The sequence below is a fragment of the Artemia franciscana genome, chromosome 18, assembly GCF_032884065.1.
Source record: "Artemia franciscana chromosome 18, ASM3288406v1, whole genome shotgun sequence".
In the NCBI taxonomy this organism is placed as follows: Eukaryota; Metazoa; Arthropoda; class Branchiopoda; order Anostraca; family Artemiidae; genus Artemia; species Artemia franciscana.
The window spans coordinates 24220213-24238279 of record NC_088880.1 but is presented as its reverse complement, the minus strand read 5'-3'; the positions used below and the strand labels follow the sequence as shown (position 1 = coordinate 24238279).

Sequence of the window (18067 nt, the reverse complement as noted above, 5' to 3'; positions counted from 1 at the left end):
GAGTATGAATGACATGATTGTATGTGACTATGCTACTTTACAATGACCGAAAACAAACATTACTTTTTTTAATGAACAGAAAGCATTTCTGCTTCTTAACCGAAACTAGAACTTAACTTCTCTCAAACCTATTTTGATAAGAAAGTCACTAAACTCACTGAGGGCATTTGAGGGCTTGTCGACGATAATTTATAAATATGGGCAGTTAGATGACAAATCAAAATTAATCGAAGTTATCACCTTCAACAAAAAGTTTAAAGTAATAAAATTCACCACTATTATAATATTAAACAGCAAAAAATAAGCATGATTTCAATTATAAATAAATTCAGGTAGTAAATTATATTATTCTCTACTTCAAAAACAGACTAATAAGTTTTGAAAATGATTTTGCTCCCAAATAATTCACTCCAATAATTTCAGTATTTGTAAATACACATTTATTATACATAATATGGTACCATAATAAACGTTAATGAGGTGTTAACGACTCCGCAGAAAATATTTTCATGAGGATTTTTAAGGAATCGGAATTTCTAATGATCTTGCTCCCTAAAAATTCACTCCAAAAATTTCAATATTTGCAAATATATACGTTAATGAGGCGCTAGTGGCCAAGCACAAAATATTTTAATGAGAATTTCTAAGGAATTTCCAAGGACTATGCTCCCTTAATAATTCACTCCAATAATTTCAGTATGTGGAAATACATTTATTTAGTGTATAGTATATGTTGCTATAATATACAATAATGAAGCGCTAGTGACCTCACAGAAAAATATTTTAATGAAAATTTGAAAGGAATCATACAGCAGATGAGTCAGACTATGAGTCAGACAATTACTTTAACTGCTAATAATTTTGCACAGATACCCCATTTGTGATATTTATTGAAAAATAAAATAAAATAGTTTTGGGAGGCCACAACTGCCTTCAACGGAACTTGTAGGAATTTTTTTTAAGAGAAACCTGGCAAGATCAAGGTTGAACAAATAAATAAAACTCTAAAACTGCATTAAATCCTACGGATCAAGAAATTAATTTGCGCTTGTATTTCATATGTCATCCTGAAAAAAAATAGATAAAATAGTTTTGGGAGGCCAAGACGCTTCATGTTTAATGTAGGTGACTGTAGATGCAATTTAGGAGCATAAGATAAGTATCAAGTTTCATTTCATTTTTGTTTTCAAATTTTTTTCTTCTTGAGTACATTATAATGAAAAGAATATAATACATAAACGAACTATATTAGAAAAAAACATATTAATGGATTTAAATTTGATCTACAGTACACGTTTACATACATATTTTGTCATCAAAATTGCTTATGCTTATAATATTCCCTCCATAAAAGCACTGTCTGAGCATGAGCAGTAATAAAGGTATACCAACAGTTCTACACCTAAAAGCCTTAAATTCCAAAAATAATTTTCTTTGACCCTTTCTGTTCATGGACTAGCCTTGAGCATCGAATACCATATTTGGGGATAGATATATATCTTTAAAAAAAGGGTAGGTAAAAGATAATATATATACACATAGGAAAGATCACAGGAATATGAAATGACCCCACTCCCCCTTCCTCTTCAGAGTTTACCTTTCTCCTGGTCAAACCGTTTTATAGGTAAAGTATACAAATGATGAGAGTAGTCCTTGATCTCACGAAAAATTGTCCTTGAATACCAAATTTCTGTATACGTTTTACTATGTAATTTAATACAACTTGTTTTACTCTTTTAAATGATATGTGAAGAGACCTTATGGGGCCCATATTTACTTTTATGAATATGGACACAGATAAGTTAATGTATACAAAGACACAGGAGACTAACACATTCACTTGCGTCCTTTCAAAACAAGCTACTGAGCAGAAGAATAATTTCACTGTCAATCCAAACCGTCAATTAAAATTAAATCCAATGACACTGATTTCTAACATATTTACAGAAATGCGCTTGTTTGAAACTATAAACTTAGAATCTTCAGGTGCACAGAATCAGTGTTCCTAATAAAAAAATGGAGGTGGGGGGAGGGCTTTCTACGTAATTGGTTCCGTGTCAAAAGGTGGAGACAGCCCATCAACTTGCATACCTTCTATTGGTCCTGTTTCATCTTCTCCGCATGGTGGAACAGTTGTATCTGTTTCAGAGGTAATATTTTCATACATTATTTTATAGTTGATAAAAGCCTTGTCAATATCTCGGTGCACTTGCACAATACGGTCAATATTTGGATCCATATCAATAATTTTTTCTTTCAAATTTCCTACACTTCGAAATAAATCTTCCAGCTCTTTTGCACTTATTTGTTTTATTTTAAAGTGATCCTTTTTTTGACTCTTGTTTTGAGTTTCCTTATTTTCATTACTGTCACGACATCCTGGAATAATAAAAATAAAATAAGTAAAATATGAGATTAAACCAAAAAAAACTTAAAATTAACATCCCAACGTTGTGGTAGTAGGCCAACAAGAAGAAGGTAAATTCCTTTTAATTGGATGGACATTGCTGGAAATTCCAGAGATGGAATGTTAGTATAGTCTTTATAGGGAAAGGAGAGAGGTTGTAATAAAGGATATCCCTGGAATGTTGAAGGTCCTATCTTGCATGTAGGTTTAGTATACATCTTATAGTAATAAAGAAGGGCATGCCATACAACTTCCTTGAAAGAGAGAAAAGTAAAACACTTCATTTTAAAGTTTCATGGAATTACACTACTATTTACTACAATACGCATAAAAAGGAGAAATGATGGTTGCAATAGAAATTACAACTCTACAAAGATCAATCCAAGGCATATACTAACTGAAATTTAATAAATATTTTTTTTTTTAGAAACAGGTTACCGAAAAAAAAATGAGAATTCACTAAAATTCTGAAACAATAACTTTTATGTGAATTCAAATGAACAGAAATTGGGCATTATGAAAAGAAACTTTGAGTATCCCCCAAAAAAAGAGCCCAGTCCCATAAAGACGAAGTCAAATTGAAACAAAAATTACGCCTTTATTGAAAGCATTGAATAGAAGGTTTTATATGTTGCAGAGACCCAATTGCAATGATTTATGTTCGTCCTATGTTTCAAATTTTGCTCTTTATACCAGCTAAAAAACAGAACTTAATAAATACTTAAAACAAAACTTAGGCAATAAAACATGTTGCATCTGTTTTATTTTACTGTAATTTTAGGTTAGAATTTATGTCTAAGTATTGATAGCTCAGAAAGTTTTTTTTTTAAATTTAACTTTTTCCAAAAAGGAATATTTGTGAACATAAAGTGAAATAGGAAAGAAGTTACAATATGTAAATAAAAATCACCCTAGGTTTGATCAAATGTTTTGTAATCAAATAAATATATATTTGATAATTAATGAGGTAGAGAGAGGATTGGTAGAGGCCATTGGCAGATTTCAGTCATACAGTCCTGTAGATTGAAAATATTTTTGTTATTCTGCTAGTATTCCCACCTCTATCTGCCCTTACAGTATGGGGAGTAAGTGATTTTGAAACATTTAGCCCACTTTGGTTCTTTTATTCTACAGTCTTAAAATATATTGCATCTAAACCTTAAGCACTCGTAAATCTACTTTGAGGGTGTAGGGGAGGGTGAATGGACATTTGCTCACATTTAATTAATTGGATGTTTCTGAAAAGAAAAAAATCCATTCATGAATAAATTAATATAAGTTATTATTTACTCTAGTAACTTAGTTTAGCAGTGTTTAATGCTTAAACTTATGTTAAGGTATTCCATCAGCTACAAAAAAGGGAAGAAATCAAAAGTGAAATCTTAAACCCCCTTAAAACCCACTAAGTTGTTTGAAGCAGGGTAATGATGATTCCAATTTTCACGTGACATACTAATAATAAAAATTGAAATCAATCAATGACAAGACCTTGGCAACATTTTTCAATTCTATCTTAATGTTCTTATTCCAATTTCTAGCCACACTCATTCTGTATTATCAATACTATCAGTCTGTACTTAGTGGGGGAGGGGTGAGAGTTGTGATAACCCTAGCCTACAACTAAATTAAAGCATAACCATTGGTCATCTAAAATTAATCTCATTTACTTTTATTTTTAACACCAAGCCTTTTTTCATTTTATCTGTGTTTCTTGGATTTCTACATTAGGAAACTAAAATTTTATTTCTTTGATAGAAAAGTGCACATAATCGAAATTTGAATTTTCTCCTCATATTTAGTAATAGTTTGAATTTACTTTTCTTTTGCCCATTTAAAAATATTACCAATTCTCTTTTAGCAAATTATATTTAATATTAAGGGCTAATTTCAAAGCTAATTTTTATATTTACATGTTTGTTGTTGATTCAACTCAATGACGCCATCATGAAGTGTGATATGCTACTTTAAGATACATTTCTTGAGTTGGAAGACTGGGAAGCACAAAAATAGTATTAGTGTAATTCCTATGGTTGAAAACCCTTAATCGGAGGTTTACCCCTCCCCCCTTGTATACTTGTCCTCCCAATCTGATTAGTAAGTGAAAACTAAAAAACACGATTTGAAAAGAAAATGCACTAATATTTTACTTTGAAATGAAAACTGTTACATATGTTTACATTAACAGCAAGAGTTAATTATGTTTTTTGAAAAATTTTGAAAAAGAGCTTGGAACCCCAATGTGTTTCTTTTTTATTGTCTGGACTTTTCAAGCGCCAGCAGTTCAAGCTCAAACTAATATTTATGTCAATATGTTCAGCACAAATTTCTCTTCATAGCGCCATTACAAAGTAGCATAGGGCACCAAAAAATAGGGCATTTTGTATGCTTAAATATCGCTTGTCAAAGCTTCCCCTCGAAGTCCCCTTAGTGAGTGAACATGGAAACGGGTTTTGAAAAAAAAAAATAACAGTCCAGAGAAAAATGGGTTCCAATAATTATTGGGTTCCAACATAAATAATTATTTATGTTTATCCTAAAAGTAAAGGGAAACGCTAGAAAACATTTCGAGAGTTTCGAAAAAGTACTTGAAACCCTTATGTGTTTCCCTTTGTTTTCTTCAGTACTAGAAGGGCATTGAGACATTACAGAGGCGTTGAAATTTTCGCAATTTTGGTCTCATTTCCCCAACCCTGTCAAGGTGTGCACGAATTGGTTAATGGTGATATAACACGCACGTCCTTCATTTTGAGGTAAGGGAAGGACACTGACCCTTTGAATCAAGAGGATTTTTCATGTAATATCCCTTAATAACCTTGTATTCTCCATGATAACAGGATTTTAATGATTAGTTCTTCTAAAATTTCTAGTTCAAGAAGTAAAATTTAACGAAAGTATGCTTTCTTAAGAGAAGTTCAAAATTTTTAATTGCATTGCAGCCAAAAAACTGTAATAATAAAAAGAATTTACAGAAGTTATGTTAACTAACATCTAGAACTCTCCTAATGTCCTTCAGTTTTCTAACATCTCAATATGCTTCATATTGAACCATATTTCACAAATGACTGTATATATATTCCATATATATATATATATATATATATATATATATATATATATATATATATACCAAATTCCATATATGTAACTCATCATATGTAACCAAGGTTATTATATTATTTTATTATATTATTTTTATTATTTTATTTTATTATTTTACTTGGACTCTTTTTGCAAAAAAAAACTGCTGAATTTTTTAAGGGCAGTTCAGGAGAGGTGCCGAGTAAAACCCGTGACTAGTGGTCTACTTTTAACATAAAATAGTGTCTACTTCTTTATTTTCATCATCGAAGTTAGAGATTTTTTTTTTTGAGGTTCAATGTGTGTACTTTAAAAGCTTCAATTGGAGAAAAATTATTTTTTTAAAGAAGAAAGTTTTTTCTGATAGAAGTCAAGAGCAAAGTTGGAACATGAAGCAAACAAAAGTTGTCGCTGTGCAGTTTATGCAAAACTGGCAATTTATGACAATGCTTCCCAACTCAGATTTTCGCTACCAGATTATAACATGCGAAAAATTCTTATAAATCAGAATGTCTTTTCCAAATCGATTGTGTGTATTTTTATTCCTTGATACATATCTAAGCATCTTTCCAGTTTCGACACTCTTATTGCTCTATGAAGAATAATTGTTGTGAAACAACCTCTACGAATGTAGCAATATTTCATATCAGATTTTTCCAACTAGGTGGTACTGTTTCAACTAAAGCAAATAACCTATTTTCTATGACTAGCATACTTCGGCCATTATTACAAGCTTTTAATTATTTATATTAATTACTATTATTATTATTATATTAATTATTAGTAATTATATTAATTATTGGACAAATAACCTAGTTATTATGGGAAAAATTTCTCATTTATCTATGAAAATGTACATGAAACTTTTCACAAAAACACTACCATTTCTTTTGAGTCAAGAAAACAAGGCCAAAGTGGGACCCAATTTTTTTTCAGCCATTCAGAAAAATAAGTTGGTAAAATGGTCACACAAAAACGCTGCCATTTTACTGCAAAACTGGCTCAAGTAAACTGACTTGTGATATTTCCCTATGTTAGTAGAATTCTTGGCCACCCAAAGGTAAAAACACTAAACATGAAAAGTCACTTTCTGAGTTGGATATACCACTGAATTCAGCTCCAAAGAGGCGAATCAAATGGTATATGCAAGTATGCCCTAATAAGATCCCATGAAAAGATTTTTCTGCCAAAAGCATGTATCTGCAGCATTTTGCCCTGTTTGCTAAAGTTGAAAAATTGACATTTAGCAGTGTCAGTGAACTTTGGCGTGTGTTTTAATTGCATAATTGGAAAGAATACTGTCTAAAACCAATCCTAACAACTTTCCTCTTCAATACTGTGTCTAGTATGACGCAATGGGTGGGAAAAGTGCCGCAAAATTTGAAAAACTTTGAAGACAATTTTCTTAGAATAATCAAAAGTGTATCTATACGTTTTTACGAAAACAAGCTCTTTGCTGAAAACTGAGCTTGCCCAAGTTTTTAGGGAAAATTTAAATTATGTACAATGAAATACTGTTGAGAGCCTTAGAAGTTAGTCATTTGTTTTCAGCAGACTACTAAAGGCCTTTTCTGTTCCTAATCCTGGTTTGTATTGTGTTTTCAGTAGAGCCCTAGTGTTACAGAATTCTAAGGAAAGGCCTTAGTCAGTTTAAAAAACAAGTTAGGAGACATCACAAGTCAGTTTATTTAGAATGGTCTTGGAGATATGTTACATAAAATGCAAAGCAATAATTTTTGGTGGTTTTAAATTTAATGTTCTGCTCTTTTTCTCAACATAAATAAAAGAAAATTCAATACTGCCCAATCATGTATATATAAATGTAAATATGTTAGAACTAATAAAGATAATAAAACTGGCACCTATGGAGTTTTGTGTTCTTGTTTGAGTATGTCCATTGGTGCATTTTCCAACAGGTGTGGCAGCTTTAAGCAGATGTCTCCTCTCTGAGTCAGAGAACGCAGACGCTGGGAAGTGTTTTGGGCATACTCTAGGGTCTTTGCGATTTAACACATCTTTTGGGTTAAGGTCTAAGGCTAGTATCCATTCATTTCTGCGTTCTTCCTGGCTAGGGAATTTGAAAAACCGGATCCCTTGTAATCTTGGTGCTTTACACGAAGGAACAATACATACTGATGGCATGATCCTACAAAAAGACACAGAGTCTTGTGTAAAAACTAAAAGCTTAAAATGTAAAAATAGCTTTTAGACATAATAAAATATAAATTAGATATGTAAAACTGCAAATAAGTTGATTTGTCGGCACTAAATTTAAACTAAAGATATACTAGTAATTGGAAAAAGATATACTGATGGCATGATCCTACAAAAAACACAGTCTTGTGTAAAAACTAAAAGCTCAAAATGTAAAAATAGCTTTTAGACATAATAAAATTTAAATTAGATATGTAAAACTGCAAATAAGTTGATTTGTCGGCACTAAATTTAAACTACAGATATACTAGTAATTGGAAAAAGATAGCGTTTTTCTTAATTATGATTATTGCCTAAGCAAGTTTGACATTAGACATGCTCCTGATGCTATAGTTGAATATTGTATTAATCATTTACTGTTTTGAAAATCACTACTGTTGCAATTTCCTCCTCCCCCTCCCAAGGGGGCTTGATATATCTCTAGGCTATAAACAAAAATTTACTGGGATTCTGTGGGTCTGCCATTATTTTATCTACTTATTTCTTGTCCAGCAATTGATTCAAAATACCAAAAAAGCCAACCTGAAAAAAAACAAACTTTTGTACACTGGCTAGGGGAATACCTGGGCCTATTAGGAAAAAATAGGACACAATCAGTGTCTATTATACTTGAATATATTTCCATCTGAGGAGCTAACCACTAAATTAGAACCTATAATTCTCAAATACTCACTTATATCATTCCTAAGACACAGGATTTCCAAGTCAGAACAAAAGTATTTAATCATACATACACACCAACTTGAACATATTAAAGCAAAATAATTGAATTCAAATAAGCTAGGCTATAAGGGTAACTTTTGTCTTAATTTACTTACTGGAAAACAAAGTTTTCTAAAACTGTAGTCAGTCAATCCCAGCTAGCTTAGTCGTAATTATCTGCCAATTCCAACTATTTAAACCTATATATCATGTCAAAGATTAGGAGCTTATTGTCCCTGTTTACCCTTTTAATTAAGGTATTTGTATGAGGATAGGGACTTTCTAAGCATTAGGTGTAGTAAATATTTTGCAGTTCACATTATTGACTTACAAATAAAGTGAACATACCACTCAATACCTTTTTTATACTCTTTATAAATATAATAATTTCTTCTCTTGCAAACTCAAAGTTAAGTCCTTTTTGAACCCTTAAAAATGACCCAAAAATTTCTAATTTTTGGATATAAAGAAGGCTTAAAACATTGGTTTCAAACTTACTATTTGATTATACAGCTGTTTTTTTTTTTTTAAACTTATATAGGTACTTGTGTGATAAACCTCCTAGCAATGAAGTTGTTCATTCATTGATGCATTATAGAACCAGTTTTTTCTTTAGCTTCTTCCAGCTTAGCATGAGACAAGACAAAGAGAAGTGACAGAATAGATAGAGAATATATAACTTGGGCTGTATATTTGCACATTGGAGGGGGGGGGGGGGGTAAAGTATTTGGACAGTGTGAAGTTAGAAAAAAAATTCTTACTACATAATAACAATTTTCAAAACAATAACAAATACATGTGGTTGCATAATTTTGAACCCTGGATATATATGTATTAAACTGTGAGATAAAACTGTTTTTCTTTGTTTTTTGCATTTTCTCAGGTCTTGTGTTACCCTAGGTGTTGATTTAAGGGACCTACCTCAGTGCTGTGATTGATATATTTAGACTTTTGGGCAATTCATTTTAATTTCAATTCTCCAGGGAATTGCACATCTTCCCGTTCTTCATTAAGCGATATCAGTGTTGAATTTTTCCGCCCAGCGTTGCCGCTCATTCTGAAATTATGGCGTCCAATAGCTCAAAACGCCTAAAACCCGCAACACCCGAAAAAGGAGTCGATAAGTGTGCTGTCTCTGGTTGTGTTCTGAGTGAGTCCTCGCCAGCCATTCAGTGTGATGAATGTGATAAATGGCTCTGTGCAACATGTCTAGGAATGAGTACAGCCGAATACAACATTTTCTGCAAAATGAATGAAAGACTTGGAAGTATTTGGACATGCCCATTATGTAAAACAGGTTCCAGTAAGCCTGATGTTCCAAATATAGTGAAAAGCACTCTCGAATCCCATTGTAGTGAAATGCGTGACATGTTTGCTGGTTTCAGATCTGATATGCAGACTTCTTTGGACACTGTGAGGGCTCAGGTGGAAACGCTTGAGACGGCTATACAATCAAAGGTTTCCATAGATGATGTGCAGAAACTTGTGGAAAACTCTATAACTACCCGTCTCGAAACAGACGTCCGCAAAATAGTGAGACAAGAGCAAGACAGAAACAGAAGACGACTTAATCTGATTGCCTATGGCGTTCCTCTGCAAACCAACGATGCTCAGTTCATCTCAACTTACTTAAAAGATGAATACTCAATTAATGTCGGGGCTATTACTAACTTGAAACGTCTACCTAATGGTAAGAATGCAAATACCATAGACAGACCCAACCCAATCCTTTTTTCTATAAATGATTACAAAATAAAAATTGATATATTGAAGGCCTCAAGAGAGAGGAGGGGGAGTATCTCATTCTTTGCTGATGCATCCAATGAAGACCGCCAGAGAAGGAAAGAACTAATTGAAGAGATAAAGAGGCGTGCAGCAGCCGGTGAAAAAAACCTTGTCATCCGTGATGGCGCCATCGTGTCAAAAAACGTGATCCCCCGGGGGGAGGGAGTCCTTCCCCCCCCTCGCTCGATGGTTCACTAGACTTACCCATATCCCTTGTAAATAGTGTAAATAATGCATCAAGCCTAGCCAGAAAGACTTCTATAAGTTCAACCTTTGTTTCCGCGGCTTCGGTTTTGAGCTCTGTCTCTCCATCAAGTGCTGCATCTGATTCGTCTGAGACCAACTACGTCACTGCTAGTTTGGGCAACGAAAATCCATATCAGAGTTCAAAAGCCAGAACTAGCAACAGCCCAGTCGGCCAAAGAAAACGGACGCAACTAAGAATATTATATACAAACATTGATTCTTTAGTGCCAAAACTCTCAGAACTAAAAGTGTTACTTTATGAAAAGGATGTAGATGTTTTCTGTGTTTGTGAGGCGTGTCCTAAGAACTCTTTGACCAAATTGGAAGACGCACATATTCAAATCCCTGGATACTTACTCCTGAGCAACCTAGATAGTAACCTGTGTCGAAGAGGAGTGGCTATCTACACTAGGCTTGGAATTAAGGTAGATAAAATTGATTTTTCTATTTCTCAACCTACTAATACTTGGGTGGAACATGTATTAGTTAGACTTCTAATTGGATTTGAAATTGTGAATATTGGTGTGCTTTACCGTAGCCCATCAGCTCCAAACCAACTAGTATCTCACCAAGCAGTTTCTAACGTAATACAGATCTTATGTAATCTAAATTCATGACTTGTGCTTTATGGTGATTTTAATATGCCAGAAGTTCGTTGGTCTGAAGGTATTGGGTACTCACCCCCTAATAACCCCTCCTACACAACCATCCAAACCCTTGCTGACAACTTCCTAACTCAGATAATAATGCAACCCACTAGATTTAGACATTCACAACAACCATCATTACTTGACCTCCTTATTACAAATGACCCTGAGAGGATTACTTCCACTTGTTACCTCCCAGCTATTGGTGCAAGTGACCACATATGTATAATGAATGACATTAATATTAACCATAGTCGTGATGGTAAACTTAAGAGAACTTTTACCAATTATGCTTTAATCCGTGAAGAACTAGCTAATATAAATTGGGATGAGGGATTATCAGATGAGACAGACATTGAATCTAGTTGGAATCGTTTTAAGTCTACTTTACTAGGTGCATGTAGGAAGCATACAAAGGTTTATTGGTCAGATAAACCAAAGACTCTTCCATACCTTCCCAGGAATATTAAGAAAATTATCAAAAAGAAAAATAGAGCATGGAATAAATACCTAAAATGCAAGTGTGACAACCATCACAACAAATTCGCCATGCTCCGAAACAAGCTGAGAAACATGACAAGAAAAGTTATCCAAGACCATGAAGAATCTATCGCAAATGAGTCAAAGAAAAACCCAAAAAAGTTCTGGCGCTATGTTACAGCTAACAACCCTTCCCGTCGACGCACCAACAGGCTAAAAAAATCAGATGGCTCCAGTACTACTGACCCGAAAGAAATCGCTGATTGCATGAATGCCAGCTTTTGCACAAACTTCACCTCTAAGCCACCTGACATTACACTCCCAACCATACCTCCTGTAACAGTACACAACCCAATGTCCCCTGTAATCATTACTCAAGAAGATGTATTTAAAATACTAAGAAGTTTAAACTCCAACAAAGCTGCTGGACCTGATAATCTCCACCCTCGGCTTTTGATAGAATCTGCTGCTCACATTTCCCTCCCCCTTTCCAGAATATTCAACATGTCCCTGGCCAAAAAGTCAGTACCAAATGATTGGAGAACAGCAAATATTATACCAATTTTTAAGAAAGGCGACAAGGATAACCCAGGAAATTATCGACCAATAAGCCTAACCTCAGCCATTTGCAAGATTATGGAAGGTATCATTAACCATGCTCTTATAAATTATTTAGAAGAAAATACACTTATTAGCGATAGACAACATGGATTTCGCAGGGGCAGGTCAATCGACACCAACTTTATTCAATCATATGATCATGCAACTAAAATTTTGGATATGGGTAAACCGGTAGACATTATCTTACTTGACCAAGCCAAAGCCTTTGACAAAGTTGAACACTCATACCTGTTGCTGAAGCTTAGAGCTTATCAGGTGCATGAGGATGTGATTGATTGGATTGGAGCATTCCTAACTGGCAGATCTCAACGTGTCATGATCTACACTGATAATGGCGATCCAGTTTTCTCCTCCACTTCCCTGGTTATAAGCGGCATCCCACAGGGAACCATCCTTGGGCCAACATTGTTCAGCATATATATTAATGACTGTGCAACCTATCTATGCCACCTTTTAACATTATATGCTGATGACTGTAAGCTCATTGGGCCTGCTGAAACTGAAGAAGAAAGAGCCTGCATTCAGCTGGACCTTGACAGGCTATCCTCCTGGTCATCAACTTGGGCCCTACAATTCAATGCAACAAAATGCAAGGTACTGCACTTAGGGCACAATAACCCCCACCATCCCTACCATATAGGGTGTGATCAGTTGGAAGCAGTTGCCGAGGAAAGAGACTTAGGCGTCATTGTGGACAAAGATTTAAAATTCCACAGCCACACTCAGGCTCAGGTTGCAAAAGCTAATCGAGCTCTCGGACTCATTAAGCGCTCTTTTGTAACCAGAAAGTCATGTGTGGTTATAAAACTTTATAAATCCCTTGTCCGTCCCCACCTTGAGTTTGGCTTGACTTTGGCCTTTCCCCAAAATAAAATGGACACAAGAGCCCTTGAAAGTGTCCAAAGGAGAGCAACCAAACTGGTCCGTGGCTTAAATAATGTCCCTTACCAGGATCGCCTAGGATCTTTGAGACTTCCAACCCTCACCTATCGAAGATATAGAGGAGATGTGATCATGGCACGCAAAATTTTCAAATCCGGTCACCTGAACCAGATCTTCACCCCCTCTTTGGCTAACAATTCAAGAGGTCACAGTCTTAAGCTTCACCTGCCTGGATGTCGGAGAAGGGAACGACGTGGTTTCTTTTCCATTCGGGTGGTCCCCCTCTGGAATAGCCTATCCGAGTCTACCATCCAAGCTGAGACACCCCACTCCTTCAAGGCTGGAGTCGACAGGGACTGGGAGAGGGCCGAGTGGAGGCTGGACTGGGAAGCTAAGCCAACATAATTACATCACTCACCACCAGCGAGAACTACAGGAGGATCTACCACCTTATCTCGCTGGCAAATGCGATTTAAGGTAAATTTAAGGTAATAAGGAGAATAATTGTACCTAACACAGTAGGCATGAAGACCCACAATACTTTACCCCCCCCCCCCCCCCTAATGTGCAAATATATAGCCCAAATTGTTTTCTAAATTATTATATTTTTATCTTACTTTGGTATATTTTATTAGGATTGAGTGTCAGAGAAACATATTAGAAGAATATTAGGTAGGGGGTATAATCTGATTAATAGAAATATGCTGTATATTATAAACACAAATGTCATTGTTTTTTTTATTATTGTCTATGAATAACATTATATAATCCATAAGCATTGATTTATCATAATTAAGTTGGACAAATAATTCAAAAGAATTCCTCCACTTTTCAATCCACCATGTTTCTTCAGTCAGCTTTGACATGTAGGTGAAACACTAGTTTCTAAGTGGCCAAACAGAATAAGAAGAAACATGGCTTTTGTTTTGATTTTTTTGTTCAACTTAATCTTGACAAATCAACACTGATGAATTATACAACTTATATAAAATGGATTTAAAATGAAATAGTAAATTTGAAAAAATGTTACAACCCATTTTTATATCAAAAAAATATAGAATGAAATTATTATTTTCAAGGGTCCTAAAATTGAATTTTCAAGAAAAGTAATAAGCAATTATTATATTCAGAAAGAGCATAAAAATCTTGGAAAGGGGTTATGCTAGAAAATTAGATTTTCAGTGAGTCCAGGGCCAAAAACATATTCTGGGAAGGTATTGCTAAGCTTCCATGTTAACCCTCTTCTGATTTCTAAGTCTTAGAAATTTGCATACTTAATAGGTTTCAATTTTCAGGTTTTTTTTTCTCTGGTGTTAGTTCTGCAAATGCAATACCTATTTCTAAGTTGAATTTTAAGCCATATTAGCCTATGATTTTTTTAACTTAGCAAAAGTGTTTGTGGATCTTTGAAACCTCATCAATTAGGATTGAGCAAAGTTGTGAAGCTCAAAATTGTATTGTTATGCTTTATTTAAGCAGAAAATCTCTTTTGCAAGGTACACTTTTATAACACACAGGTTTATAAAGGTCATCAAAGGTCAAGGGTTAGTCTGTAGACCCATCCTTGAAAATTTCATTTTCCTAGCCTGAACCCTTTCCAAGATAGCAAAAAGTAGCTTAACTAGAATTTTGTAAAATTCTACTTTAGCTACTTTTGACTATATTGGAAAGGGTTGGGTTAGGAAAATGAAACTTTCAGGGTCAACAGGCTGAAGTATACCCTGGAAGGTATTCTGGGGTACTCCTTCTCTCTCTAGAGAATCCTGACCTTTAAAATTTGTGGGTTATAAAAGTGAAACCTTGCAAAATAGATCTTATTTATTCATTTATTATTATTATGAATAGCAGTAAGCATCAATGCTTGTTGCAAAACAAGCATTTGTTTTGCTTATGCTTAAATATATTTTTGTACTTATGCTTAAATAAAGTACAAAAATATTCTTTTCAGCTTCAGAACTTTGCTCAATCTAGTTTATAAGGTTTGTAAGATGTGTAAATACAATTCCCAAATTTTGAAAAACAAACATTGATATGGCTTAAAATTCTGCTCAAATAACAAGAATTGCATTTTCAGAACTAAAGACAGAATAAGAAACTGAGGTCAATGTTGGTATTACCTGAACAATTGTTTTGGGTCATGAAACTATTGTTAATAGATGCATTTTGACTTTTTGAACATCTTTTCTCTCTTGTAAAACTACCACAAATGTGCAAATACATAATAACTTCATAATGGTGAGTCTGTGGTAGTTTTGCAAGAGAGAAAAGATGTTCAAAAAGTCAAAATGTATCTATTAACAATAGTTTCACAACCCAAAACAATTGTTCAGGTAATACCAACATTGAACAAAACTGATATCTGAAAATTTAGGTAAAAGGTTTGCTTTGTCAAAATTTCAATAGGTAATAGACCTGTCACATAGACAAATTTCAGGACCCTCTAAAGGGAGAAGGAGTGAAGGTAGGAACTTCAAAATACCTTCTTGGGACATACTTTGGCCTGTAGACCCATCCCTAAATGATTCATTTTCCTAACCTAACCCCTTTCCAAGATAATCAAAAGTAGAATTTTACAAAAATGGCATCTAGTGGTATGTTCACTTTATTTGAGGTCAATATGAACTGCATAATTTTTACCTTAGGTAAAATGTCATACATATTTTATAACTAGGGAGATGGGGTAAATTAATGTGGTAATGTGGTAGAAATTAATGTGGTATAACATTAATGTTATACCACATTAATGTGGTATAAATGATGAAAGTAAATAGCCTAGGCCTTTTTAGGAATTTTAAAGTAATTTTCAAATGCTGAAGTGGCCTATTTCCTTCTACAGATGCAAAACATTAAACTTGTACTAGGCTTTTTTCTCCTATTCATTTGCTTTAGGCTTCCTAGTGTCTTGCATGGGTTAGTCACTCAACATAAGCTAGGCTACTTATTCATAAAAAATATCATTTACCCAAGCAAGATCAATTCGACTTTGAACAACGAATTAGTCTTGATCAATGAAATCTTCGATATTAAGGACAATATAAAATATTTCTTAGCCTAATATTATTCTCTTTAATTGATTATTATGATGATTACATAAACAGGGTTGCCGTGACCACTCTTTCAAAACATAGAAAATATTATGAAAATCTGTTTTCGTTTAAAGCTCTGTCGTCATTATGGCCACCGTCAAAATGCAAATAATGTAGATGTCTAACTGACCTATCCTGCAATGCTAGAAACAAAGTATTAAATACTAAGTATAACTAATGATGATCATTTACGTGGACTACAAGGGTGCTCTTTTTTTAAACCTTCAATTTATCTAAACAATCAACTAATGTTAACACGGAAATTTTATCAAACAATCATAAATTCAAAACTGATAACTAATCAATAGAAAATTTATGATTTTTTCATATGTTAATTTTACTTCTCGTTGAATTTATTTATGTAACGATGAAACGTTTTGTATAATCTTGCTTTAAACAGGTAACATACAAGATCACATCATTGGAAGACCCCCTACAATTATGCAAATGGCCCATTATGTCTTAAAAATAAATATTGCTTTAAAATAAATCAAAGGACATTGTGTTGATGGTTGCAGATAATACATTGGCAACCATATATCTTAGCAATATATCGAGAACGACTGGGAGTATTAAGTTAAAACTTTTGAGGCTACTACTATTACTGCTTCTGCTCTTGCCATTTAAATAAATAAAAAGAGTGTAAGTATCCAGATTGTCAAAGAATATAGATAGAATCTCTTGGGAATTATTTTATGTTTTATTTTTCAGGTCAACTTCAGAAGCTATACAATCAAATTTTAAAAAATGTTTGTGTCATGATGAAAAATTGTTGAAAAAGTTTCTTCGAAATACAAATAGTAACCCACACTATGGATTTTTATAGAAAAAAAATTAGAAGATATAAAATATTATTTTTTCTTGAAAAAGACTGTCAATAAAAAGTGAACAGAAAATAATTAAAGAAAACTTTTCCATAAAGCAAGTTTTTCAAAGAAAAGTGAAGAGCTCCATTGCGCCAAGAATGAGCATAAATAAAATCAAATGATCTCCCAAGCGTAAAATAACCACATTACCATCAATAGATAAACGAAATTCAAAACGAACAGAAATTACAATAAACAGCCGAGTCTAACTCAAAACAAGCAAAGATCAACATGAGTAGGACTGATAACCCCAATGCCTTCTCAAGACCAGAACATAATTTGCACTTTACTAAAGACAAAATTTGTATCACGTTTTCACTTTTTTCACTTCCATAAATAAAAAATTATCAAAAATTGAAGGAATAAAATATCAGTATATGTGAATTAAACTGACAATCCACTTTTTTTTTCTTTTTTTTTCTTTTTTTGTGTGTGTGTCAAAGTGCAAATTATGTTCTGTTCTTGAAAAGGCATAGATGTTATCCCTCCTACTCATGTTAATTTGTACATTTTTTTAGTTTGACTCGGCTATTCATTTTAATTTCTGTTCTTTTTTAGCTTCAATTATTTATGGATAGTGATTTGTGGTAGTTTTACATTTGGAAGAATATTTGACTATATTTCCGCTCATTCTTGGCTTAAATGGAGCTCTTTACTTTTCATTTAAAAACTTGTTTTGCGGAAAAAGTTCTTTAAATTAATAGACAGGAAGGATTACTATTGATTGTGTTTACTATGACACAAAACACATACTGTAATAAATGACTGATAGGCTATAGTTATTAGGTTTAGATAACTTCGAAGACCACATTGCCTTTCCATGACGAAAGTAAAACAGTTCAAAATAGGGATGAAACCTTTTTATTGACAGTGAATAAATATAAAATTATTTAACTGGATATTTCGATCACATATACAGTGTTCATCATCAGCAGCAAAACTAAGAAAATCTTGTTTTACTGTTGATGATGAACACTGAATATGTGTTCGAAATATCCAGTTAAATAATTTTATATCTATTAACTGTCAATAAAAAGGTTTCATCCCTATTTT

General features: G+C 33.5%; 2 protein-coding genes across 7 annotated transcripts in view; one reads left to right on the top strand and one right to left on the bottom strand.

The window, feature by feature from the left end:
* Positions 1-18067, top strand: part of LOC136038789 (monocarboxylate transporter 13-like) — an 80784-nt gene that overhangs the window by 56853 nt on the left and 5864 nt on the right. The gene's annotated exons all lie outside the window — the stretch shown is intronic.
* On the bottom strand, positions 1229-16152 carry LOC136038790 (uncharacterized). Its single transcript, XM_065722172.1, has 3 exons — positions 16025-16152; positions 7348-7631; positions 1229-2379 (listed from the first exon to the last, which is right to left on the bottom strand). The coding sequence occupies exons 2-3, from the start codon at positions 7625-7627 to the stop codon at positions 2039-2041; spliced, it is 621 nt and encodes a 206-aa protein (XP_065578244.1). The 5' UTR covers positions 7628-7631; positions 16025-16152; the 3' UTR covers positions 1229-2038.

Bases quoted from the DNA above. Each gene is read 5' to 3' on its own strand.
- LOC136038790 (XM_065722172.1), bottom strand. From the start codon at position 7,627: ATGCCATCAGTATGTATTGTTCCTTCGTGTAAAGCACCAAGATTACAA. The intron at 2,380-7,347 runs GTGCCAGTTTTA...TTATTATTCCAG, and splicing joins AAGAACACAAAACTCCATAG to GATGTCGTGACAGTAATGAA.